General features: G+C 39.9%; 1 protein-coding gene across 5 annotated transcripts in view; it reads left to right on the top strand.

Annotated features, from left to right (window-relative positions):
- Positions 1–27,064, top strand: part of OSBPL1A (oxysterol binding protein like 1A) — a 76,333-nt gene that overhangs the window by 35,666 nt on the left and 13,603 nt on the right. For 4 of the 5 annotated variants that reach the window (XM_030266097.4, XM_012572044.5, XM_030266096.4 and 1 more), the window contains 4 exons: positions 10,913–11,075; positions 17,903–18,059; positions 22,981–23,056; positions 24,601–24,735. In XM_030266097.4, coding sequence (XP_030121957.4) covers positions 10,913–11,075; positions 17,903–18,059; positions 22,981–23,056; positions 24,601–24,735 — 531 coding nt within the window. Of the gene's footprint in view, positions 1–5,762; positions 5,998–10,912; positions 11,076–17,902; positions 18,060–22,980; positions 23,057–24,600; positions 24,736–27,064 lie in introns of those variants that run through there. The other variant, XM_072924576.1, reaches the window with a different exon arrangement.

Below are 27,064 nucleotides of genomic sequence, written 5' to 3'. Positions count from 1 at the left end.
CATCCAAATTGGATTGTTTTTTCCAGTGAAACACCTTGCTGCAAGGTCAGACAAATCAAATTGAGGTTAAAATGAGCTGGCTTTTTCAGACAGCTGGAAACCTTAGACAGCAGGTATCTGTGCCTATGGATAGCAGAAATCTAGTTTTGTCTGACCTGTATCTCCTCCACCTCTGAAGTGACATTTTGGGCTAAGGCCTAAACCCTAATTTCACAGAACAACAAAATGGAAATGATTGAGGTTGGAAGGGACCTCAGGAGGGCCTCTGGTCCACGCCCCGTGCTCAGTCAAGGCCTCCTGGAGCTGATTGCTCAGGACCATGTCCAGATGGCTTTTGAGTATCTCCAAGGATAAAGGCTCTGTAACCTCTGTGGGCAGCTTATGTCAATGCTCTGTCACCACCACAGTGAAAAAATGTTTTTTGACAATCGGAGGGGACTTCCTGCATTTCACCTTGTGCATTTTCCTTTCTGTCCTGCCACTGGGCAATACTGAGAAGAACCAGGCTCCAGTTGTCTTTGCATCCTCCCTTCAGGTATTTATATAGATGAGATTTACCCTTAGCCCCCTCTTCTCTAGGGGGCTAAGACATACAAGATCCTTATCCTTAACCATACAAATACTTAAGGGGCAGTCCAGTACAGTAGTGTTAGAAAATTTCAAGGAACCATGTGTCTAAGGTCAGCTGATAGTATGTGATCAGTGCTTTTCTACTGTTGTCTTTGTTCACACATGCAAGTAATTGAATCTAAAAAATGATGTGTCATTCTAGACTGTCAGGTTCTGTTTCAGCTTGGAGTGGGGAGAATTTAGAACTTTCATCAAATCTATGCGTTGTCTTCTAGCAGCCAACGACTTTTATTGGAGAAGTTTGTAAAAGGGCATCTTAGAAGTTCAGTCTGGGGTCTCTTCTTGCTCTGAACTGTAGATGCTACTGGGTTGAATATAGGGGAGTAGTAAATAGAAGACTTAACATAAGAAGACTGAAATAAATAACTTAGCTGGAATGTTCCTAAAAAAAAAATTTAAAAACCCAAACAAACACAACTTCAATAGAAAGTACCTATCACATAAGGGCAAAAGTATTTGAGATAATTCATAACTAGAAAGGATCTGTTGCACTAAATGAGAACATTTGGATTATCTAGTTCTGCACTGAATTTCCATACTCCAGAGCATATTTATATGTCTGCTTTAGCTGCTGGACAAATGTCTGCGTGACATACTCCAATTTCAGGAAATGTCTTATCAACCTACCCAGGACCTAGCTGAAGTCTGCTGGCTGATGCCTGCTTAGGAATAAGGACAAAAACAGTGTCTCAGAGAAAATCATTCCTAAGAAGGAGCAATCTTCTTAATGCTCCAAGTCCTTCTAAAATCTGAAGTAGAAGTGGGATTTTTGCATTGGTCTTTGAAGCCTGATTCTTTAATACTGGAAATGTGTTAAGAACGTGTTCTGGGCTATAGCAGAAACAGCAAAGAATGCTTTCCAAGGTGGATTTTATTTGGAGATAAGAACTCAGCATTGCATTGTAAAACTCACTGTTGATTTCTGGCCCATGTAACATTTTTTCACTTCAATTTGGTTAGTGTCCAAAATAAAATAAAAACCAGCAAGTGAGACATCTGAGTTTTTCAGAAATGCAGAACAACTGTACAAACCTGCATGTTTGCTTTGGAATTTCTTCTTAAAAAACCTGTCAGTTAGACTTCATGAATGATGAATAATTAACAAGATTCCCAATGCAGAGCTTGTAGAACAGACAGCCAGCTTCAGAAGTGTTAATTTTTTTACTAGGAAGCTGTTTTCACTCTGAGTCAACAACTGAGTCCAGCAGCAATAGTAAGCCAGTAAGAGCCAATAAAAACATGGCAAAAAATGACATTTGCTTCAAAAGAGAAAACATTACATGCATTTGCCATAATCCAGTTGGGAAGAAGTGTGGAGGAGAGATTACAAAGGGGTTGATCAAAGTAATCAGTAGTGTATACAGAAGAATACTTAAGGGAAGTAGTTAGATCAAAACTGCCTTAAGATCTATTTTCAAAACAGTCCTTAAGAATAAAAATAAAATGTTTCCTGAATGCAGTCTTAAGAACCCTTACATCTTAAAATCTGGTCACTCTGTGAGACTAGGAGACTTCAAAGATGTCCAGTCCCTCAAAGGGAGAAGACAAAAAATTGTCCCTACTGGATCTGAAAGCATGTAGCAGTATGCTGTTCTGGTTCTGTTGGCACCAATATAATAGATCAGCTTCAATGAGGCCTTTAGTTTAAGGAAAGTTGCTTGTGGCATATGCCTCTCAGAACATAAATGCTTAAACTCACTGGGGCAGCGAAATATCCTGGGAGTGTGGTTTTTCTCTGGTAATCTTGTAGGTCTGCAACTCAAAACATGCTTCCCAAATGTGAGCACTGCTGAAGATGTCATTGACTCCCAGCTTGTTTTGGCATTAGAATTGGCAAGAGTGAATAACAGCAATATTTAATTTCAGCATTACTCAGAATAGAAACAATACTTCACAGAAAATGACAAAATCAGAAGTTTTTTTCTTTGAAGTCCTGATATTTGACTAGTCAGTATTATAGTACTGGAACTCAAGTAGGGACAGAATGGGCTCTGGAGTCTGGCAACTTCTGCAACTCTCAAACCTAAGTAGAACTCATGACATTTATCAGATTATAGTTAAATTGTTAAAGTAAAATGGGAAAAACAAATACACTTGAGAGGAAGACTTGGAAACGCCATTGAGTCTCACTTTAGGAACAAACCAGAAAGAGCTTGACAGTGCAAAAACACTTTGAAGAAAGCAGTTTCTCTGATAGAAAAGCTTAAATCCAAGATTTTAAGCCAAAACCAGCCTTCAAATCTGCAATCAGCAATTAGTCTTTGCAGTTTGCTCATGTGCTCTTAGACAGGTTCCTGGCTGGGAACTGTGACATTCTCCACTGGTTAAAATTGCAGTGCTTCAGCAGCCTCTGAATAAACAGACTTTGACATAGCCAAATGTGGAAACAGGAGAGGAGAAGGAAGGCAGCAAGGTCCGTGTTGAGGAGGAAGTGTTAAGTGTCTTAAGAGGGAAAGGTGGGAGGCAAACAGTCCTTGTCCCTAGCATGTGGCTAGTTCAGAAACTGTTATTCTCAGCAGTCTTGAATGATAAATTTTTATATTAGACATGTACGCTGGGAGAAGGGTGCTGCGTGCTCTCAGCATCTCCAACTTTTCTCTTGAATAACAGTTTTCTTACAGCCTAAATGTCTGCCTGAGTTCACATGATCCTGCCAAAGTAAGAGTTCCTTCAGTGTGGATAATAGTTTGGCTCTTGCTTCTACTGGTGCTTTCATTGTATTTTTCTAAATTTTATGATCATACCTGATTCTTTCCTTCATTAGCAGAATTTAATTAATAAATCAAATATAAGGAGATACTACAACTTTGAGCTCAGAAGAATGAAATGTAGCTGTTCCAAATCAGCCCTGCTAAACGCATCCTCTTGAACTTTGATTTAAATGTTCGTGGTTGACTAACAATGAGCTCTTGTGTTCATCTGGGGAATAACTGAGGCAGTCGTATGACTTGTCCTACAAAGTCTTTGCTTTCTTCTATAGTCTTTGGGTTGGGATGCAAGAGACCAGATTACCAGGACTTTAAGTTGGTATGTATGGGGTTTGGTTGTGTGTATGTGGGTCTTTCAGCCTTTGTACGAAGAGAAACTGTACTGGTGATGTTTTCTGTATATGGGTCTGAAAGCAAGCCAGCTGTTATATTTGCCCTCCAAGTGGGTTTTCTCTTTTGAGAAAATACATCTCAGTAAGATGTGATACTCTGATGCTGTAGAGTCAGCTGGCTGGACTTTGAAGATGAATACTGATGCTGTCTTGTGATACAGTAAATAACCATTTGCCTATCACCAGTGAGCTCAGTTTACCTCCTAGATTAAGTGATCGCATCTTGTTGAGCTTTTCAGTAGTTGCAGTAGCAGTAGTTCAAGTCACTTTCACTTTCCAACTCTGCTGGGTTTAGGTCTGATAGATCTCTGATGCTGGGTAACTGACAGGTTTATGGCACAGAGAGGTGGGAAAACCTGAGCAAGAAGTAATGGCTGAAGTAAATCATGAAGTAAACATATTTTGGATCAGTTCTCTGTTCCCTGGGATGAGCCGAGGCTATGATGAAGTTTACAGAAGCTAGTTTACTCCAGCAAATGAAGAGTTAGGATGCAAGATTTTAACATATGTTTATATAGCAGACATTTGTCACAAGTCCCATTGTGCTTGATGGTGCTGGGGAGTAGTGAGTCAGCAAGAGGTTCTTTGTAGAAGGGCTTGTGTGTAAACAGAACTCTGAAAGTTTTGTGTAAAATATTTACATGCTTTAGGAATCTGGGAATGTCTTCATGAAATTGATTGCATCTGTTTGGGAACATTTTGTTGTTGCTTTAATGTGTGCTGTCACACTTGCAGTTTTTTGATGTGTCATAGGAGTATTCATAAATCACTCATTCCTTTATCTAATGCCTCAAATACCTGAGGCATACTTGCAAAGAAACATTCTGAAACTAGAACTGTACCTGTTTTTTGGGGGAGAAAGGTTAAGAGAAAAGCATGATTATACATATTTATAGAATATACTGATGCGTGCTTAGTGGGAGTTAAGTCCCATGAGAAGAGGTAAAAATCAATCCTTTTCTAAAATTTATTTTCTTTCTGGGAAGCATCCTGTATTGAAGCTCAAGTATGGCTAAAACTATGAGAATTTTAGAGTGAGTTCTCTTTGAGAGCAACTGATTTCAGTTTTCACTTCAGTAGCAGCTTAAGCAACAATCTGGTACTATTTCAGGTAGTAGAAAGTCTTTACAGCACTTTTCGTAGAAGTCTATCCTGTAGAACTAGTGCTGCAGTAGCATGCTTTGAAGTTAGCTAGCAAAACGTATAGAACTGTTCCATTTCTAAACAGATACACCTCGAGGGAAATACTCAGTCTTTACGATTCTTCCTTTGTTCAAGACACAGAGGCAGGCTTGGCTCTTTATAAAACTTTTTAGTTCTCATTCTACATTAATAGATTTACTCAGCACTAGTTCAAACTGGGCATCACAAAGGACTGGCTTATGCAAGAAGGCACTAGCAATAGGGACTGTATTGTACTAACAGCAAAATTACAACTGCACAAGCTTGTTAGAATAGACAAACTGTGTACCTTGTGGTTTCCACTCTTTGCCTCACAATTTTTGGTAGAGGTTTTAATTTGGTATGAAAATTACAGAAGGGACAGAGTTCTCGCTTTGGATTCCTAGTGTTTGTGTAGTGTAATGTGTTACACTACAGAGCTCTGTAAGTTCTGTCTTTCAATATAGTATGTCCTGTTGGAGTAGCTGACCCCAGAAACTGTCAGCTTCGTGTGAATAGATATAGTGTGAAACAAATGGCAGGTTTGATTTGCTTTACTTTATTTACAGAAAGCATCAGAAGATGTTCACATAAAAATGCCAGTTCTACTATAGCAATGTTTTTTTAATTCCTTGGTTGCGAGTTAATTTCCAGCCAGGTGTTACACTAGCCCCTACCTTCCAACTGAGAACTTGCACCTCATTTTTGTGCTTTGTGGCAAATATGTTATTAGAAATGACATTTCTGGGAGAATGGAATTTCTGTGGCAGTTGGACAAAGCCATTCATTTTGAAAACCAAACCCTCCCTTCTGAGTCGTCAGAGACGTTGGTGAGGCGGTGTCAGGGCAGCTCTCCCGTGCTCAGCTTGCTGCAGAGCAGGGTTGGTATGCGGTGTTGTGACACTCCAGCAGCCTGCCTTCGGATCCCCACATGGTTTCTCTGTCAAAGAGGAGGTACTTCCTTTCAGCACAACTCTGAAGTCTGTGTGTTTTGGGCACTCATTCCTAGCACTGAAGTTGAGTGCTTGAAAACAAAATTCAGCTAAATCACACTGCGGTGTTGTGAAGTCTGTCTTTTCTCAATCGGTCCAGAAGTAGGATCTAAGGTATGCTGTCTTTTAATTTATTCTTCTAATGTTGAAAGCATGTAGCACTGCATATTATTGAGGTGCCTGTATTTGTTCTATGCCTTGCTCACTATATGTTGTGTTTAGTGTTTATTTGCAGCTGCAGTAGCATGTTGCTGAGATGATCATTTATTAGCTGGGCATAGAGTGGTGTGATCCTTTCCTACCCCACAGAAGTGCCACTGTTGTTGTGCATTAATTTAAATTAAAGCTATCCAGCACCAAACAAAGCAAGTATTTTGTGTATTGTACTAAGATGTCTTTAGGATGGACAGAGAGGCTTTGGTTACAGGCTGTGCTGATATAGTTCTAGACTTCAGCCTTTAAAAAAGAAAAAAGGGGATAAAAAAGAGTGGTTTAATGCTTGTTACTGGTCTCCCACCTACCTAAGGAAGACTGAGGGTACAGAATGGAGTAGGACTAGTGTTTGTTACACACAGATAAGCTTTTTTATATTTTTGAATAGACATATGAAGTTTCTGCCAGTAGTACACAATGAAGAAATTAGCTTTTAAACCATGCTCTTGTGCTTAGCAGGATTTGAGATAACATGGACAGGCAATAGGAGTATATGCAAATAGTTTGTTACTTTCCTTTAACAAAAGAAAGATAAGTCTGATTGCTAAAATAACTCACTTCTACAATTTAAACTTACAATGTGATGTTCACAGCACCACATTTTACAGTAGGGTTTACAGGAATGTTATAGGAAGCTGTTGGAAGCAGATTTCTATTCAATTAAACCAAAAGTGAAACTGTTTGCCAGACCGTGGATATCAAACATCTTCAGCTGGAGAAGTATATTTTTAAAAGTGGATTGTTGCACTGACCTAGATACGCTGACAGAGAACCACCAAGACTTCAGTCTGAGGTAATAGCTGTGTCTATAGCTGTAAGGATAATGATGGAGTGATTGTTTACTTCTGTGAGACAAGGGTAGATAGCTTCCATCAGAAATAGTAAATCTGAAGTTTGACTGTAACACCGTTCTCTTTAGAGATGGCAGCAGGACTGATCTAAAGTGTCATTGTCTAATGGTGTGAGCACAAGCCCAGCTTTATTGATAACTATTTGCTGTTGTTCAGAACAGCTCCTGACTAGGGATAGGGTAGGAGACCTGGCCAGCTGGGCATTGGGAACTCAGCTGGCCTTATGCCAGGTTCACTTGAGCACTCTGTGCCACTTTCTACGTAAAGCTCAGAGGAAAGCTTATAATGTTGCTGGTGGCACAGGCATTGAGGGCACCAGTTACAAGGATCTAATAGGTGGCAGCCATTCCATAGTTGGAAGATGAGGAGCTGAACCCAGTAAGATTTGCTGTCTGTCTCTTTCTCAGCTCAGGTGCCACCATGAAAGGTACAGAAACCACAGCTGTATTACAAGCTGTGCCTTACTCAGGCTGTCAATAAAATGATTCTTCCAATAATTCCTCTTGCTCAGACTGGATTTCCAGAAATGTGTGTACACAGGTATCTGAATCATTTTGGTGTGATATTCACTACATAAATATTTCAGTTCATAAAATTATTTAGTATTCAGCTGATGCAACTTCACAAAATCGGGTGATACTTCACTGGAAAATACTGGTCTCTCTACATCCAGTTTAATAGACTGAAATGCTTCTCAACTTTGTTTTGTGTTCTTCTTCCTGCTTATTACATTAATCCTACACTTTTGTGTTAATAAAAAATCTTAAAACTAGTCTGAAAGTTCCTTCTGTAATCTTACAGATGTTTTTGTGTTGGGACACTGAAGAAAAATACAGTGGGAAAGAAACAACTTTTGCAAAAGGAATAAAGCTTAAATACCATCTCCAAAAAGGGTGGTGGAGTAGCAAAGTAGATGGACTATTTCACTTAGGAATCCTGTTAACTGACCTTGTCTTATAAACGAGAAATAGAGCATGGCAAAATTATGCAAAATGGCAGTCTGCTACTTACATTTTGGGAAAGCCTATCACTCAGTTGGTCAATTACATTGTTCAGTAAACTTACACTCTGAAAATAGCACCAATCTGCCTGCAGTGTTTCATGTTAAAATGGAAGGAGATTGTGTGTGATTCTGAGAAAACGAAACAACATCCTCCCTTTACATTCAATTTACTGCAAGTAGGTTTTAGGAGGTGAACCTCATCACCTTGACTTTTATTATTGACAAAATGGAAGTATATCTTAAAGCTGCTTTGTGTTAAAAAATACCTGCTTATTTCAAGCAAGGTTCTTTCTCCTGTATTGTTGAGTACATCAGGTTTGTGCTTGAGCACAGGTTGAGCTTTATCTCTCCTAGCATTGCTTCTCTACAGGCAAAATCAATAAGATAAGGGTAGCAGAACCATTTTAAAATCTTTTTTCATTGTCATGTTGATGCTGTGAAACTATTTTGGGGCTTAAGGGTGTGGTGTGGTTGCAGTGTTTCCTGACAATGGCCCTGAAGGAATGACTAGTGTAGAGGTGCCAGGCTGTAGAGATTAGTAGGGCAATCTCTGGACTCTGTCTGAATGTGTGTGTCCATCCCATAACCTCCATACTGTTGGAAAAAATGCTATATTACAACTTTCCATCTAAAGCCCCTAGATACTGATTAAAGTTGCTTTAAATCCAGTTTATTCAATTATAAATTAATATCCCAACAGTTGCAAGCAACAAACTTAAGTGGGTTTTCTTTATTTCTTAGCTGCTGGCTAGCATTGAGTTGCTTATGGAACAGATGAAAAGCTTTGGGTTTTTGTTACCTACTGGTGTATAATTGCTCTACTAGTAAATGTCTGGTAACAAGGAAATCTGGGACTACACAGAAAAGTGAACCTTACTGTAAAGCTAAAAATTGATTTTACAAAAATGGAATTTATTTGTAGAATACCTTCTGCAATTCTGAATAGCTCTACATTATGATAGGCCATAGGAACTAGTTTCTTGGAGCAGGCATGGTTTTAGGCCTGTGTGTGTTGTTGCTTCTTTAGTCGCACCACTGTGACTAAAGGATGTTGAAAAGGTCCATCTGGGTTTTTGGATTGCTTTGATTTTCCTTCAATTTGCTGTAAGTTTTAGATAAATATTTAAATCACTCAGATCACTTACCAAACCAAAGCATTAGAGCATAATGGCATCTAATTCAATCCTGCAAAAACAGCATTATTGCAAATAGCATTTTCATAACTGATTGTACTTTGCTGTTTAAGAAGAATGAAAATTACCATTTTATTTCCAGTCCTCTATTCTCCCTGTATCAGGAGGGCAAAATACTGATGCTGTTTCTCTAAGCGGGTGGTTCCATAACTATGTGACAGCATACCAAATGTATGTAGCAGAAACTGCCTAATAACAGATCCTTTGCAGTGGCATGTCTGATTTGTATGAAACATTGCAGTAATTAGCTTCATTGGTACTGTCAGAGTAAACTTTAAATGAAAGTGACAGTAACTAGTCCAGACTTTTTTCATTTTGTTCAGAGTAAAACTATTAAACAGTAAGTGACTTACTGGTTTTTCTGCTTTCAATTAGCAACCCAATTTTATACTCTTTTAATTATCATTTAATTGAATTTCCCCCTTACACTCAGAGCCTGGCAGCCAAAACAGCTGATTTAGTGTTTGGCACAACTGAGGGGATGAAAATTTCTTCTATAAATCTCTCCCTAGAGGATATGTTTCCACCAGCATAGAAGCTTTTTTCTGGAAGTGGCAAATCTCTTTTAATATTTCCTTACTGGCTCCTTTTGTGCCCAGCTCTGAGTCCACTGTTCGAGGAGTGGTTATAACTGAGGGGGCTGAAGCTTCCAAAGTAAAGCTTTAATGTAAACTGTAACCAGAGAGGACATACAAACAGTTCTTAAATTAGATTCAAAAAGGTAATGTTGGTATATCTGTAAGTTGTCCCTGTAACTGTTCCAAGAGATTAATTGTCATGTCCTTGCATGTTCTTAGTGGAGGGGGAATTAGTGCTGTAAACTGACCTTTGAGAGTAAACTAGAGGACAAGGCAGGGGTTGGGGATGCTTTTAAAAAGGGACTGGAAGGGAGAAAGGGAAAGAATAGATGGTTTGGGGACTGAAGGAGAGGTAGAACACTGAAACCTTGTTGGGCTTGGAGAAGTAGCCACTTCTGAGCCTTCAGTCACAGCCCTCTCCCCTCTGCTGGCAGACAGAAGAGGCAGGGAAGCACCATGAAAGAAAAAAAAAAAGGAAATAGGAAGGACATGTTGCTTTCCCATTACTAGTACTGAACTCAAAACATGGATAACGTCATCTGCTCTGGAGCCCATTGCACGTGTGGGTTTTAAAAACAGTCCACCATCCGGTGGCTGGGCTTCTCTTTTTGTTAACTTTGGCTCCTTGGTACACTGTTCAGGGAGTTCGGAGGGAGGGCTGTTTATGTCAACTTTAAGTCAGTCACCAGAGGAATCTTTTTTAACCTCTTCCTGTGATCTGCAGGGTTAAATGTTTTCAGCTCATAGTTTAGTTGCAGTTATTTGTAGCTGGCATTCACATTTGCTCTGTAATTCAATTTAGATGATGCTGCTTGTCCTAAATTGGAGCAGACTAGTAGAAGGAGCTTGGTGCGTGTAGAAACTGATCACTGACTCTGTAGTTAAGGTCATCCAAGTAGAGCTGTAAATATTTCCCCTCAGTTTTAAGGTATAATTATCTGGCTTGAATTCACTTATGGAATTGTGATTGATACTGTCAGATCTTACGTGTCAGATTTTTCAGCTACTAAAAATGCTGACTAAAAACCTTATTGTCCTCACACAAGTACTGTAATATTGTCTTTAATCCGTGTGGTTTCAGTTCCAGCTGTTTGCTAGTTATTTATTCATTAGAGTCTATTTTCTGAATAGCTTCCAGATACACATTCTTCAGAGAGATGAGATTTTATTCATACATGTATCTACTTATAGGTGAGGAATTTGAAACTGGAGCATGAGCAGGAGAAAAACAAGATCTTGTCAGAAGCATTAGAGACACTCGCTACTGAACACCATGAACTAGAGCAGTCTCTGGTTAAGGGATCTCCGCCTCTCAGCATCCTCAGTGAAGAGCAGTTCTATGATGCTGTTTCAGGTAAGTGGTGATGTCCAGAATGTGAGTGTGTAGACAACGTGTGTAGTGAATGCTGTGGGGGCAGGTAGGGTGGGTGAAGAAGGTGGGAGCAGCCTAACTTCAAGTGAAATCTCCGCCTTTCTAACAAGGACCTAATTTTAGGAGTAAGCTTGGTGTGTTTTATGAGCAGGGCTGTAAAAATTTGCCAGAGCTCACCTGCAGAATTGTATTGCTTCACCTTAGCATGACCAAAGGTTAGAAGACCACAGGACAGAAAAGAAAGGTCTGATTGCTTGGGAGTCTACACCCTTTTTTTAAAATAGCAAAACATAAGGCTCGTATTTTGGGAGAGGTAACTATATCTTGTAGCCTTCTGACTTGCTTTCTCCATGGTGGTGTGTGCTTTTTCCTTTGCTCTGTTAAGATCAGACTATAAAAATGCCTAGTTTTTAGAGATAATGATGTTGAGACAGGCTTGTTCTATTTCAATTTTATATACCTGAAGTGTTAAACATGAAAGAAAAGGATGAATTAAAATCCTGCATGCATTTCTTAAATGTCTTTTCTTTCCTTATCTGTTCTTCAGTTTAGTATCTTTCATAATTTCATAAGCAGAACATGCCAATAATGGTTTTGGAAGATTCTGAGCTGCCTGGAATGATTGCAACATGCATTTGTATAGGGAGGCTGTACATAGTGCATGCAGCTCAGCAGTAGCTCTAACAGGGTGATTCAGTAGCACACACCTGTCTACAACTACAAAGGATCTGGAAAAGCTTGAGGGTGAACATAATCTAACTGTAGCAGACAATTGGGTTGTGATGGCAAACTTCACTAGCAAGGATGGGGTTACTTTTTCTGTGAACTGAGCTGTCTGATGCTTCTGACAGATGAGAAAAGCAGTGTTCCCTGACTCCTTGGTAGGTGTTCTGCAGTGAGAAACTTAAGCTGCGAAAAAACAGGCAAAGGAAGTCTGTGCAAAGGAACACAGTGAATCAATTTTGTGAAGGAGACTTTGCTGTTTGGCACAGCAGCAAACTTATCAATTCTTCAAGTAGAAGAGACTTGAACACTAAAACAGGTTCTTCCTCTGGAACCAAATGAACAATTCTGCTGAAAGGCCTCAGGCTCTTGTGATTGTCAACAAAGCAGAGAATAGTTCTTTATCTGATGCTGTTGGAATGTAGTCTCTCCAGCTGGACTTGCCTTGTGCATATGAGAGAATATTAAGCTTTAAAGAGCTGCTAGTTGACACATCTCATAACTGATCTGATCTCTAAATACTGTTGAATGAAAGTGTCCAAAGCCACCTCTCCTGTTTTCCAGAGGTGGTAGGTTTGTCCTTGCAAGCTACAAACAAATCATATCAAGCGGATTTGTAAAATTGTGAAACTTACTGGGTGCATATGTATACAAACATACTTAAAAAACCCCAAATGTGATTTATTTCTCCTCTGGGAGAAAGTTATTTGACATAATTCATCTTAATTTCATTTTAAATAATTTTCTGGGACAGACTTATTTTCTTGGGTGTTCATCAATTTAATCAGACTGGTGATAGATTCTTTTCTCTAGGTTGTTCGTATTTCGTACTTTGCAGAGATTAAGGTCCTTTCTGTCTCTGAAGGGGGCGAGGATGGGGAGGTGGCTAGAAAAAGGGAAATGTGTTTTCCTGACTGCTGAATACATGTTACCACTTTCACTTTAAGCATAAAAGGAATTATTTTTTTGTTGGTATGGTTTGAGGAGAGGTTTTATTTTTTGTTTTGGTTCTAGAAATCTAAATTACTACAACTGTCTGCAAAGCTTTTGCTTAACATGGTTTGCAAATTGACTTTGTTAAATTATATTGATTTGGACAAATATTCATGAATTACCTTTCTAAGTTATATAGGAGATTGAGCAAACACCAATGTATTTTAACAGGGTGATATAACAAGTTATAATGTCTGTCAGTAGGAAAATGCCACTACTTAGGGTATTTTTTCTATCGGGGTGCTATCTTTTTCTGCTTGCAGTTCTATGAATTTTTAAATCCCTGCTGTAGGAGTGAGTTTAGAAGTGAGAGTGTTGCATAAGTAGGCTTGCACTTTGAGCTGAAGAATTGTTAGTTTTGGCTTGACAGGTTGAAAGAAGATGACACTGCTGCTTTTTTTTTAATAATTTTTTTAAAATAAATTTTTGTCTACTCTCAACAGAATATCACTAATGGGACAATTCAGAGCAATTTTCAAGCAGGTTATTGAGGGAAAGGTGTATCAAAAAGGATGTATGCAGTGCAGCAACTACTTGTCCCCATTTGCCATGCTCTGGTTCACATTGTAGAATGATCTGAGTGCTCCTGAATGAAGCTGAATCTCAAGATATAGTCCAGTTCCTACTGGACACTCAGTCCATGGCAGCAGAGTAACAGTAGATCTGAAGAGAACAGCACTAGAAACGTATCTGGTTTGATTGTCAAGTCCTCGGCACCATCTGTTCCTCTTGCAAATCTGCTCCAGCCTGAGCCATGCTACCTGCTACTGTTGGCATAGACTGAATTGTTCACTGTTGAAGTCTGTGGTGTGTGGTTCTGTTTGTAGAAATTGTGGCCAGAGTTACAGAAATATCCTTTTCCTTTTCCAAAAACTGGAGTGAGGAAAATGTTTGCAATGTGGCAAGATTACTTTCTGAAGTTGGAGTTTATTTTCTGAAGTCTCCTTTATTTTTATCTGTAAGTGATATGCTGTGGCCAGTACTTTTTTGACAGTTGCAGTAGTTACTAAATCCCTGCAAAGAGAGAGAAATTAATAGAAGAACCTACAGAAAAATGCAAGTTATTTGTCTTACCAAAGCACAGTATCCAGTGTTAAGAAGAGCAAAGTTAAGGGTGTTATTAATCTGAGCTCTGATAGCTATAGGTCAGTTAACAGCACTTCACAGCGCGCTGATCCCTCATCATGGGAGTGGTGGAAATGTGTAATTAAACTCGATACCACACAGAGTGCTGCAGCTCTCACTTGCAGGATTGAATGCTTAACATGTGTCAAACTCTTCTATGTTTAAAGCAGGGTGGGGCAGAACGGGAGGGCTCTGGGGAAGGGAAGAAGCGATGAACAAGTAGCAACATTCAAAAAGACCAATGCCATCTCCTAGAGAGTTGGAGAAGTTATTAGCTTTGATTAATACAGACTTGAGGAGCATATGAAAATGGAATAGGAATGCAGAGAACGTTCACAGTGCTGAAAAATAGCTGAGCAGATCAAGAATTAAAGGGTAAAAGTACTTGATTTTTGCCTTTCAGATCTAAGATTCTCTTCTCATATGCAAATTGTTCACCCAGTTTGGGAAGAGTTTAGATCTTCCTTTGTTTTTCTGTTTTAAATAGGTTTTATCTGAGAGGTGGAGATTTTTTGCAAACGGGATTTTTGTGTGTGTTGAGGGGGTTATTGATGGCTTTGCATAGATGCAATCTTGCAATAAAAACAGTTATTTAGCTACAGGAATATTTAAGTACACTGAAGTTAACTTGTCATAATACAGCTTCTGCTGGTATCTACCACTACTGGGTGCTGTGTTTATAAATAACTCTCCTAAAGGATACAATAAGTAGCAGACTACATCCATTGCTTTTGCTTGTTTCCTAGTTTGTCTGCAATAATCAAATCACTTAAAAGTAAAAATGGTACAAAAAGCATACAAACCTCTTGCCCTTCCTTCCATGTTGAGAGTAGTTTGTCAAGCGGCTTTTTTTGAACGTGTACCAAAAATACTTCACAGCCTCTGTGAGAATGCTGCTGCCTGTCACTTCTTGCCTTGAATAGAGTTAAAAGAATGAAGGCAGACGTCTCAGAGGAATGGGAAACACCTGGTCAGAACTGAAACCAAACAGTGGTTAAACACTATATTTCTCAGGTTTATTTCTTAATAACATTGGCCAGACTTTTCTATCTGCATCTGAAGACTTACCAGTTGTAGCAATAGGAAATGAGGTCCCTTGAGTTAAGATTCTGTCGTTGCTTCTGCTGTTTCCTTGTGCTCTCCCACTCTTGCAAAATGTAGCTGGTGTTTGTACTGTTACTCTTTCAGATTTCATGGGCTGGAGAGCTTCCTAGTCAGCCTGGTCTTGTCTCAGAGAACACTTCAAAATTTTGGCTTCTGAACAAGGACTCTTATTCCTTCTCCCCCCTCCTCAGCCCACAACCCCCTAAGTTCAATTAAAAAAAAACCCTTCATTTTCTCCTAGTCATCTGTTTGACAGCTGCTCTGTAGAAACTTGTGAATATAAATCTTTTTTTGCAGTGACGGGGGAGTATGCAAATCTTAATTCAGAAAAGAGTTCGCTGCAAGTGCACAGGGAAAAGCTCAGTTTGAGTTGCCTGTTGATCTGTGCTCACAATACAATACTAGGCTTGTTCATTCCAACACCCTTTCTTTCAAGGCTTGCTAAATTCTTTGAGTTAAAGGAGGTAGCTGAGGTTAAGGGATTGGAGACTGAGATCTTCCGTGTCAGGAGCTGTTGTCAGTGTACTTTCTTTGTTTCTCAGGAAAGTGGGTGAGGTTTCTTACAACAATTTCTTACAACAGTTACAGTGTTTCATTCTACTGTTTCTTCTTGTAGAGCATGGTCTTCTTGAATTAGGTAAAGCGCATGCCCTGGGGAAGGCTGTCTGGTCAGTGTCTAAGATCTGGAGAGGTTTGCAGGTGTGGAGCTCAGTCCAGCAGAATCCTCTCTTGGCACTATAAGGCCAGCATGAGGACAATTGAACATGTGTGGTATTTAAAAATCTTCGTTATGCCAAGAAGCATATCCAGGAGTGACAGGCAGTTCTGGTGAAGCTTATCTGTTCTTGCCTTCCTGCTCTGGAGTCCTGGGTCTGCTGCAGAAGCTCAGATTGAAGGAATTTGCGCACTATGACTCTGTCTGAAAGCAAGACAGTCCTGGATGGTACAAGAGAAGAAAGGACCCTACAGGAGTCAGACTTCCCTTTATGTTACTGGGTTGGCTTCATGCTTTTCTTGTCATGGTAACTGTTGGCACAGTTGAGCAGCTCTTTCAAAAGAGAGGTGGAATACATATCCCAAGGAGCTTTATACCTTGTTGTGTGGTCAGGAAGATGAAGCCCAAGTTGTGTTACACTCCTAGAGTATCTCTTCCTGTGCAGTATTTGGATGTGCAGGAAAACTTTTTTCCTGGCTACCTGGGTTTAGGATCTCTGGACAAATCTGTATTTTATGTAACAAACTTGTCACAAGTAAAAATGCTTTTCCTTACCCTACTTCTTAAATATAGTACCCACCAAACTAATGCTTTGATATATTATGTCATAACTTGGCACAGAACTAGACTGACAAATTTGGGGAAAATTGTGAGAAGATTCTCTGGAGTGCCAGTCCACTTCTTTAACATATCCTGAGCACCAGCTGGCAGTTCTTTTCATTCCCTAGCAACTGGCTAAATTTCAGTACTGCCTTGATGAGGATAGGCATGGATGTTTTAAATGAAAGGCCTCCATTATGCTTCTAGATCTCTCTCTCTAGAAGGGGTGGAGACATTGTGACACAGCCCATCCATTTATCAGGATTCAGTCCTGTTCCTGACCCTTATGTAATCTGGATGTGGTAGAAAGTTCTTCTATCTGTCTATATATATATATATGTATGTATGTATACATACACACCCTTTAGCAAAGCAATATACAATTTACATGTTCTGGAGAAGCTACTGGCGTAGCTTTTCAAAGACAAAACAAGAAAGCACCTGGCAGTAGACAGCTGTGATATTCTTTTGGACTCTGAGATATTCTTTTGGACTCTCTGCTACTTCAGCAGATTTTGATTACTGGTTTTGAATTAGAACAAGTGTGTGAGAGAATGGCTAATTTTGCAATTATTTCTACAACGGGGTTTTGCAGGCAAGAGCAACAGCATATGCTGGAAGCAGTACTTAGCAGGAATAGCGTCTACTGTAGATTGGGTCTACATTTTTCAGAAACAGTGAGGCTTGCATTAAGCTGTTTTCCATTCAGTGTGGTACCTGGTTTCTGCTACAGAATTTTTCAAATGAGATAGAAGTTGATGTCTTGAGTTGTTCCCTCACTTCCTGGAACTTGCAATTGGATAATCCTTAGACAATCTTCTCAGGTTTGAAAGAAAACCTAACACAAAACTACAGCCTTTGCCAGGAAATTGTGCCTTCTGATTTGGGGCAAGACTGTCTCTTCTCCAGAGCTGGAAAACACTACCTGACCAAAACAGTGGTTGGAAAGTAGGTTTTGTTGTTGATGTTTGGTTTAGTTTGAGATGTGATGTGGATTGTACTATTAACCTGCCTTCCACAGAACGAAGTTTATCTTGTTGATTGGCAAGCTTATCACTTAGACTTTGCTGGGACCTACGTAGTTGGTGTTATCTATATGATACATCCTCCTGTTCTTTGATACTTGTTCAGTGTGTTGGGAAGTGAAGGCTGGTGAACACCACTGAGAGTCTTAGGAGCTTAGACCTAACTGAGGAAGGAGTCATTACTCAAGGTACCTGTTTGTTTGGTAGAGTACTGGCATCTATATGGCACTGGCACTTGTCCTAGGCAAGGTCTAGTAGCTTCAATTTAATAAATATGCCAGACCTTGGCTCAGTTGGTAGAGAATTTTTAATGTACTGTGGTCTTGCTTATTGTGCAATTTCTTTATGTCTAGATGCTGGGCTGCAGCGGTCTCTGGCAGTACTAGTTACTTACCAAATGGATGCTGTCACCAGGACACAGTAGGCTACTTAGGTTTCAGTTTTGTACAAGGCGGGGAGATCTGTTAGTGACTGAAGTCTAGCACAGGCTGCAGATTCATTAACATGCACTTGCTCTTTTGCAGATTCGGAATCTGAAAAATCATTAAGTGGGTTTGAAACAACAGCAGCCTACTCCTTAGAGGACGGGATGGATTCAAAAGATGCAATAACTTCAAGCATGTCTGAAGAAAAGGTGTGTGGCAGTGGGGAGTCGCTGTCAAACGGAATCAAAAAACACAGGTAGGATGTTGTCCATTCTTAAAGTTCTCTAATATGCATTAATGGTAAGAGACCACAGGAATCTCTGAAAAGCTACCAGAAAACTTAAAATTTTGCTAGGGATGCTTGACAAGTAATTGGTTGTGCTATGATTTTATAAAGACTGTTTTTCCAAGTTGTGCTCCTTTGCATCTTGATGATCCAATCTAAAGAAGTAAAAAGAAAATATAATGTGGTGTTTAAAAATGGACACACTTGTTTTTTATTAGATCTTTTTGAAATCTATGTGGATTTTAATTCCTTCATTTATCTTTAATGACCTGTACCTCCTATTGCCTCTTTAATTTCGAGTTATTTGATCTGTCTGTTGCTGTCAGGAATGAATGAAAAATATTGCTAGCCTGGCATCAGAAACTCATATGTGAACAAAGGGAGTCTTATTCTAAAAGTCTCATCCATGTTTTATGTGCTTATTTTGTGTTGTCAAATGATCCATTTTTGTTTGTTTCCTTGCCGATAAAGGAGGACAATAGGTCTGGAGTTAATGAGATGTAACAGACACCACTATTCTCCAGTTTCAGTGAAAGGGCAATATAACGTTTGTGCTACAAATAAAGCCAGACTTCAGCATGTTTCAAAGAGACTGTTCTGGAAGTGTTTTGGATGTACAGGATGATGATGGGGGTACTGCATTTCTGTAAAACCAGAAAAATAAAACTGAATTTTACAAAAGGAAACTAGATAGGCTTTAATTACTTAGTATCTTGGTGGTTAAATTGCAGTGACTGTTGAATTGAGTTGGTAGCACCAGACCTGATGTTTCAAGGGTCAACCTGTGCATGTCTCATACTAGACAAAGACTGAAGCAAATGAGGGCTTGGGTGGAGTAATGAGTGTTTTGGGGAGATAACATAAAGCAGCTGACTAAGGGAGTTGCTTTGCTCTTGTGCTGTTAGCAATGTGGTAATTATGGCCTTGGCTAAGTGCCTTCCCTAATTAGAGCAGGAAGTTCGGGAGTGGGGGAGGAAGCAGTAGGTGAAGGTGGACATCTGAATTGCCTTCACTGCTTTGGAAAGAGTGAGGAGAGAGGATGCAGTACATAATGAGCATGAAAATGATGGTGCATGTGCATGTTGACTTGCATTGTATTGGGGACTTCAAACAGGAATTACTCTTCCATTTACTTAAAAAAGTTACTTGGCAGCTTCTGTAATGCTACACAGTGCTGTCAGAACTGCAGGGGACAGGTGACTGGAGGAGTATTTCAGAGCTCCTGATTTTATAAAGAGTAATGAAAAGTAATAAACAACTACATATGCCTCAGTTGTTTCTCTGAACAGCCTGTCTTCTAGTAGTAAAGAGAGCATAGGATGTTGGAGTAAAATGGGTGCATAAATTGACTAATAATTTACTGCTAAAGAAAAGTGGAACCTTTTTTGAATCTATTTTGCATTTAAATAAGAATGTATGGCTGTATTTTATGTGTCTAAATGCTATAGTATATATGGCTGTATTTTATGGGATTAAATGACTATAACAACAGTATAGGTTGAGCCCTAATGTTAGGCTTTTTTACCTGGCACTTTGGTGTCACACTGGGAGTTGTCCCCAAATATAGTGATGCAAACTGTTTCTCCCCAAAAGCTCAGACAATTTAAACTTCACCTCCAAGAGAACCCTCTGAGGGGGTGTGAGATGTAGGGTATTTTTAGCCTCTTTTCTGAGGCTGTTGGTAGTAGCCACGTTTGGCCTGGTACAGCATCTGTTTCATGTGACTTCAGAACAGTGTTACCTGCCTGGAGCTGCTGGCTCCAATTTGTGCCTGTTTTGTCTGGGGGCTGGTTCTAACTGTGTGCATGTGGTCAAACAGACGCTGCCTGTGATGCCACCTGGGTCCTTTTCAGAGCAAGAACTGTAACCTCTTGATGCTAGGCAAAGTGAGGGATTCAGAATGTTTTGACATCACTTAATTCCATTCTTATGCCTTTGAGTTTGCTTATAATTTTTACTTGTTTAAACTTCCATTTGTATTAACCATATAGAAACAAGTTACTTAGAAAATATACCATATTAATTTCTTTTGCTTCAAATCTTGATACCTGCAGATGAGTAGAGGATCTGTGCCTTTAGGTTGCACATGAGATTGCCTAACGCTGTTCAGCCCACAGTTTAAATAAGATTATTTCCTGTCTTCATCTAGACAACCTGAGCTCTAATCTTCACCTCAAATATTTGAGTAGTTGAGAGTTTGCCACGCAGAAGTAGAGGTTGGTTTTTGCTTGGCAGGGGGAGCATACATGCTTTGGGTTTGGAAATGTAGGAATAAATCTATTGGTTCCAAGGAATTAAAAGTGTTGGGAAGTACATTGACAGATAGGTGAAGCCAGGCTTTCCTATTTTTTTTTTTTATGTTCTTTTCATCCTGCTGATTGGTCACAGAGTTGAAAGGAGACTTAATTTTTGTTACACTTCTTGGGAGAGGAGTTGAGAGATAGAATAGTACTGTAAATAGTCAGGAAGCATTCAAATCACTTCTTTTTAAGAGGGAATTTTTCCATCTGAGCCAAATTTAAAAAAAAAGGTAAAAAAAACCCACCCCTGAAAGCAAACCACCAAAATCTCCAGTGCATAAAAATGTTCTGTATTAAGTGCCAACATTTTACATCCGGTTCTCTCTGCTGTTTCCCTCTTATTGCTGAATTCTGTTGTCAGCTTTCCCTTTGGTCCCTGCATTGGGGGTCTTTCAGAATGCAAGCATGTTTGTGTTCAACTTCATGGGAACCAGGAGGTTGTTCAGGTTGGCATGAAAAGCAAGTAAAACGTGCCTTTTTCACTCCATGTGTCTCCTTCCCCACAAGATTCCTATAGCAGATGATGTATAATATCTAATGCTTTGGGCAAGTGTTTTTGTTTCAGTAAAGGATCCTAAATACATCTCATCTGTTCTGCACAGAAATTCCAGCAGATGTTTTTGTCACTTAAAGCTAAAATTAACTTCCTGAGTTGTTTTTGAAATTGACGTCTGGAGGGAAATTGTTTTATTCAAAAAACATTTGTTTAATCAGAGGGAGTATGCCAAGGTTAGTAGGCCTCAAATCTTGGCTGCCTGTCATTTGTCCACATGTCCTTTCTTGTCCCTGGGATCTTCCTTGGTGGCTTAAAACTGCTTTGTTTTTCCAGTACGTGTGTGTTTGTGTGCACGTGTGTGTTCTACAGGTTTGACTGATATAGGCAACAAATATGGATGAGTGGCTGAAACTGAATGCCAATTTTAAAGTGTTTAAAAAATTGAATGGAAGGGCAGGTTAACTTAAATGAAAATGTAAGTTTTAGTATGTAAGGAAAGCAATTCCTTTGTATACTTCAGCAAACTAAGGGTTAATGTGCTTGACATGCAGAAGGGCTTACTTAAACACAAATACCCACTCTGCTGACTGCCTGCATTAAAGGATACACAGGAAAAACAAGTTAACATTTTAAGTGAAGATAAGCCTGAATAGTTGGTGGACACTGTCCTCTCCTGGACATATGTATTAAAACATCCACAGAAGTATTTTAAACTTAATATTATTCCGGATGATCTGTTTCACAAAACATTTTTGTCTCAGTGAAAAGCCAGAATAGGGAGTGAGTTGTGGTATGTTGGTCAATTAAAATAAATCCTCCTACCCATTCACGCTCTGCAGGGTAGCTGAGTGAAGCAAGTCGGTGTTGGGCTTGTAGCTACTTGCTAACACTATAGTTTGCTACCATGAGGAGATCAGACATATGACTGGGTTTTTGATGGGATGGGGTTTGTTTGATTTAAAAAAAAAAATTTTGGTTTTGTTCTTTCTAAAAACTTAAAAACTGAAGCATCAGCCCTGGTAAAGGTGTTCCAGTGGCACATAAGTAGGGGAGGTAGCACAGCAAATAAGGCTACTGAAACAAACAATTTAGCCTGAGTATTTATTTTCTAAAGGCAGTTTTCTGTTTATCGGAAAGGTGGTGGAGAAGGAAGATACAGCCTGTTCACACTCTCTGGAAAAGATTGTTGTAGCTGCCTTGAGCAGAGACAAGACAACTTTGGTTAGGAGGGCAACACAATAATTTAGGGTTAACTAAACTTCAAAACTTAATTAGTTCATGCGGTTTGAGTGAGCTCTAGGTAATTTTTATCCGTTGATAGAAACAGAAAAATTGTGAGTTTTGCTCATTGGCAGTAGCATCATGATCCAAAAATGGATTTGTGTTGTGGACAAAGGACTTTGACAAATACTTATGCTTTTCTAGAAGTAAATTGGATTAACAGTTGAGCTGGTCAGTAGCAGTAGAAGAACTGTGCAAATTCTGCGCTTGATTTCCCTTAAGGCTGAGAAATGCATGCTGTGTTCTCAGCTTAAATGCTTGAAAGTATGCTCGTGACTTGTTTCGGGATATGTCAGCCCCTTGTAGAACAGGCTGCTCTGTTTGCTCTTCTTTAATGATGCTGCTTTTTTCTATTGTTCCTGAGGGCTGGTTTTAATACAGGCCATAAATGTCATGGCATTTCATTGTCAGTATAAAGTTGGCTAGCAGAAAAACCCCAAAACAACCACACTGTTTTAACCCTGTTCAAACATAGTGAATGTACTTACGCACATATTCAGTTAACTTCCATTTTCTCACAAAGACACAACTAAGTATCTTAGTGGTGCCATTGTGAAATCTGTTCTGAATGCTGTAGGCATTCTCTTCTTCTGGTGTTATGCAAAATTAATGGTTCTGGTTTTGGAGAAATTCATGTCTCTATGCAGGTAAAACTGTTGAAGTGCTTCAAAGTAGCACTATCATTCCCTTTGGGGTTTTAATTTAACAATTGGGAAACTGTTACGTTCATAAATGAGCACGTGATTTTCTTGATCATGGTTAGTATTGGAAAACTTTTCTTACTTTTGCTTTTTTCCCCTCTTTCTTTCCACAGAACAAGCCTACCATCTCCAATGTTTTCCAGAAATGACTTCAGTATCTGGAGTATCTTAAGAAAATGCATTGGTATGGTAGGTAATCAGAAAGCTATGATAAAAAATGGGGAATGATTGTTTTGAGGCCCAAATGAAAATTTGTTTGGGAGAAGAGGTCTTTTGTATGTGTTTTTTATGGGGTTGGTTTGTTTGGTTTTTTAAAATTTTCTGCTTATGCTTTATTTGCTTTCATAATTTAAGAAGGTAGGACTTGATCAGAGCAATATTCTTTCAGTAAAAGTGTCTTGCCTTGAAACCTTTAAGTACTTCGTGGGGTTTTTTAAAATTTATTTTGACAGTGTTAAAAACAAAACAACCCCAGAAAAACAATCACTTTCATTTTGCTTTTGTATTTTCCCCTTAGTATCTGAGTCTTCCCTCTTCCCCATGGTGTTACTGACCAGAGGGTGCCCAGATCAGAGTTAGATCCTTGGCACCTAATCTGCTTCCAGCTAGGTGTGAATTGAGAAGAGCTCTACTCTCCAGTAGATCCTACAATAGGCTGAAAACACTTGCTGCTGATAAATCTCTGTCAGTCTCTAATGGTAGTCTACAGAAGGGAAAGTTGGTGGGTTTAGTTGCTGTTGTTTTCTCCTCCTCCCCTTGGTGTAGTTAGGAGCAGCATCAAGCAATGAGGTGTGGAAATGCTGGGGAATGCCTGCATCAGCAGCTCCAAGTCTCCCGAGCTGATGTGAAGTGTCTGAGGCTTCTCCCAGTGTCTTTAGTGGAAAAGTGTTACAAAATACAAAGAACAGATTGAAAGCCTGCCTTGCATAAGGTATATGCAGGAAAAAAGGGTCTTAATTCTGCTTTGCAGCAATTGCTGCAGAGAAGTTGTAGTTGTGGGGGGCAGCAGAACTTGTAGTGGCTTGTACCAAAGCATCTGCCGAGGCTCCTGGTGCCAGGTGCTGCTGTTATGGCTCAGGACAGTGCTGTTTGCCTCACCCTTGGCCAGCAGTCATATTTACACCCTTTTAATTTGCTGCTGCAGGCAGTTTAAACCATTGCTCTGTTATGCATTCAGAGGGCATGCTTTTTAGAAATGGAGAGAGAACAAACACCATCCAAACTGTAGGGCTTCCTTTAAATTCTTATTCCTGTTACAAACTCCCTCTTTTCTTCAGAATACAAAATCCCTCTTTTTGTCCTTGTATCACTGTGTTTCCTTGCCCTTTCTCATTCTCCTCCCCCTACTTGCCCACTTGCCTCCAAAAAATTATAATATGTTTAAGTAATTAGATGGTCTATATCTGTTTATGGAATAATAAATAACTTAGTGTTTAAAAGGATCCTTAATACTTCTTTCCATTGTTTCATCTCACCTTCTTAATGCATTCATTGATAGGAAGTTTGCTGTTTGGTTTTCTTTTTGTTTTAAAAGTAGCCTTAGTGCCAGCACAGCTCTGCTTGTCAAGCTCATAAGTGTTTTGTCCTTCCAGTATTAGCAGAGCCAAGTCAAGCACATTGCATTAGCACTAAGAGCATCATTTATTTTTGTAATAAGCCAATTACGCCTGGGTTACTGCAGGTCAGTGTATCTAATCATTCAGCTGGTAACAGGAATTTCATTTGTGCATCAGGAGTTGTCGAAGATCACAATGCCGGTTATATTCAACGAGCCCCTGAGCTTCCTCCAGCGGCTCACGGAGTACATGGAGCACACGTACCTCATCCACAAAGCCAGCTCGCTTTCCAGCGCGACCGAGCGAATGCAGGTGCGTTGGCTTTCCTAGCTCACCTGAGCTCTTGGTGAATGTTGTGGGATCTTTCTTCTTTATAGGTGGTCTCATTGTAGGAGGAACTCCTGTAATTTGCTGCTTGTTCAGTTCTCTTATTCATTTACTAGTTTTGTTTATTGTCGTAGTTTTCACAGAAGCTGGTGTGGTGCTGTATTTTGGATTTAGAATGAGAATAATGCTGGTAACACACTGATGTTTTAGTTGTGCCTTAGCTGTGTTTACAGTAATTTAAAGACTTTCTGCTCCTTGTGTGCCACCCCACCAGTAAGGAGGCTGGGGGACAAAAGAAGCAGAGCGGGGACAGCTGGACCCAACGGTCCAGAGGGATATTCCATACCATATGGTGTCAAGCTTAGTACACAAACTAAAGGAAAAGCTGTCTGGGGGCTGCTGCTCAGGATCTGATGGAGCATCAATCCCTGGTGGGCATCACATATCAATGGTGAGCCACTGTGCTGTGCATTACTTAAGATTGTGATTCTTTTGTTGTTATTATTTTCCCTTGCTTTTCTGCCCTAATAAGTTGCCTTTATCTGATCCCACTGATTTCACCTTTTTTATCCCCCCAGTCTGTCCCCCATCCCATTTGGGTTGGGGAGAGGGGTGAGTGAGCAAATGTGTGGTGTTAATCCTGCTGGGTTAAACCACAACAGTCCTTCATGGCACCCCACAAGGAGCAAAGCTTGAAGGGTTGAGATAACAATGGATCTGACCTGAGCATATAAATAAAGCAAATTCATTATAAGCATTTATGATATTAGTTTGATAGTCTCTGGTTGCAATGTTGGTTTATTTGCTGCTGTGCATGTTCTCAGAGCTGGGTTATACAACATCTAACTTGCATATGCTCCCTGATATGCTGTTTATCACCTCTGGGGGCTGGGTTAAGATTAACATTTTGTTGTACTTTGTAACACTTTCTTATGATGGGATAGAATTCCTGGTGGTTCCTCTGAGCTTGACTTGTACTCAGCATTGCCAGCATTTCCACACCTTGAGAGCCATCTATAGGAAACCATTCAGTTACACCTTTTGCCTTTTCTCGTCAGAGAGCCAATCCACATAGGAGATACTTTCTTCCATCATCCCCTTCTCCTCCAGGCTAATTAGCTCTTGAGAATTTCGAATATCATCAGGATATCAAATATACTTGTTCCTTTGCTGCATCTCATTAATGTCTTTTAGGTCTTGTTTACAGTTAAACAACTATTTGTGGATACCACCCAGAGATCTGCCCCAGGGCTATGAGTGTGAGTGTGGGATAGTATGGGTAAGCACTAGGATAGTGGGCTTCTCCAGCATTTTGAAATTTCACTCCTAAGCAAGTGCAGAATCCTGAAAAATTAATAAAATATTTGGGAAAAGTATGCTGTCACCCTGGCAATTCTAGGGTGACAGAAATCACTGCAAGGTGCTGGGGCCTGGCCCAGGCCTGATGAGCCCTGTTCAACACTGTTCAGTACCCTCAAGGGGAAGAGAACGCCTCTGGATCTGACAATAAAAAAAGAGGCACTGGACCTACTCCAGCTCCTGTGTCTGGCACTGCTGCTGAACCTAAGAACCAACCTGTACTGGTGTCAGTCACCCCTATACACAAGAGGAAGTGTTAGAAGCAAAAGTCAGCTCATTTAGTAAGAGATGAAGGAGTTTCTTCCAAGGAGAAAGATGTAGATAAGACAAGCAGGGCTGTCATGAGAGAACAGGATAAAGAGGAGAGGTAGCTGCTGATAGGGAAGAAGGAAAATGAAGAATTCATACATGAGGCAGTACCCACCCAATCCCTGTCCCTGAGTGAGCGGTGAGATACACAAAAAGATTTCAGCTGTTGTCCACATGAACAAGTTGTCACCAGCCTGGTCCAGTGCTGGGGTAGTAACAAAGCTGGTAGTCTGGAATTGGAGGGTAAGTAAGGATCCCTTTTTAGGAACAGAGGCAGTGACAGAGGGATTGGAAAAGTGACACAAGTGACTGTGGAGGTGACTCATGTCAGGTGTGAAGGAATGATATTCCTTCAAGGGCGATGTTATACGTTACCCAGACAAGTGGAACACCTTAGAGAAAGGTATCAGTACCTGAAGGAAGTCGTCCTGTTGGAAGTGATTTATGATGACGTGGACAATAAGCAGCTATTCAGAGATGCACAGTAAGTCAGGTGCATGTGACTCATGTGGTGGAAGTTTGTACAGAATCAGAACTGTCACAGTTTAAGCCAGCAGGCAGCTTCAATACTAGACAGCCACTTGTTCACCCTAATTCCCCCCCACTCCTCTATCAAACTGGGGAGCAGGGGGAGGAGAAGAAATAA

The sequence above is a fragment of the Taeniopygia guttata genome, chromosome 2 (genome assembly GCF_048771995.1).
Source record: "Taeniopygia guttata chromosome 2, bTaeGut7.mat, whole genome shotgun sequence".
Classification (NCBI taxonomy): domain Eukaryota; kingdom Metazoa; phylum Chordata; class Aves; order Passeriformes; family Estrildidae; genus Taeniopygia; species Taeniopygia guttata.
This window is presented reverse-complemented; position numbering and strand designations above follow the sequence as displayed.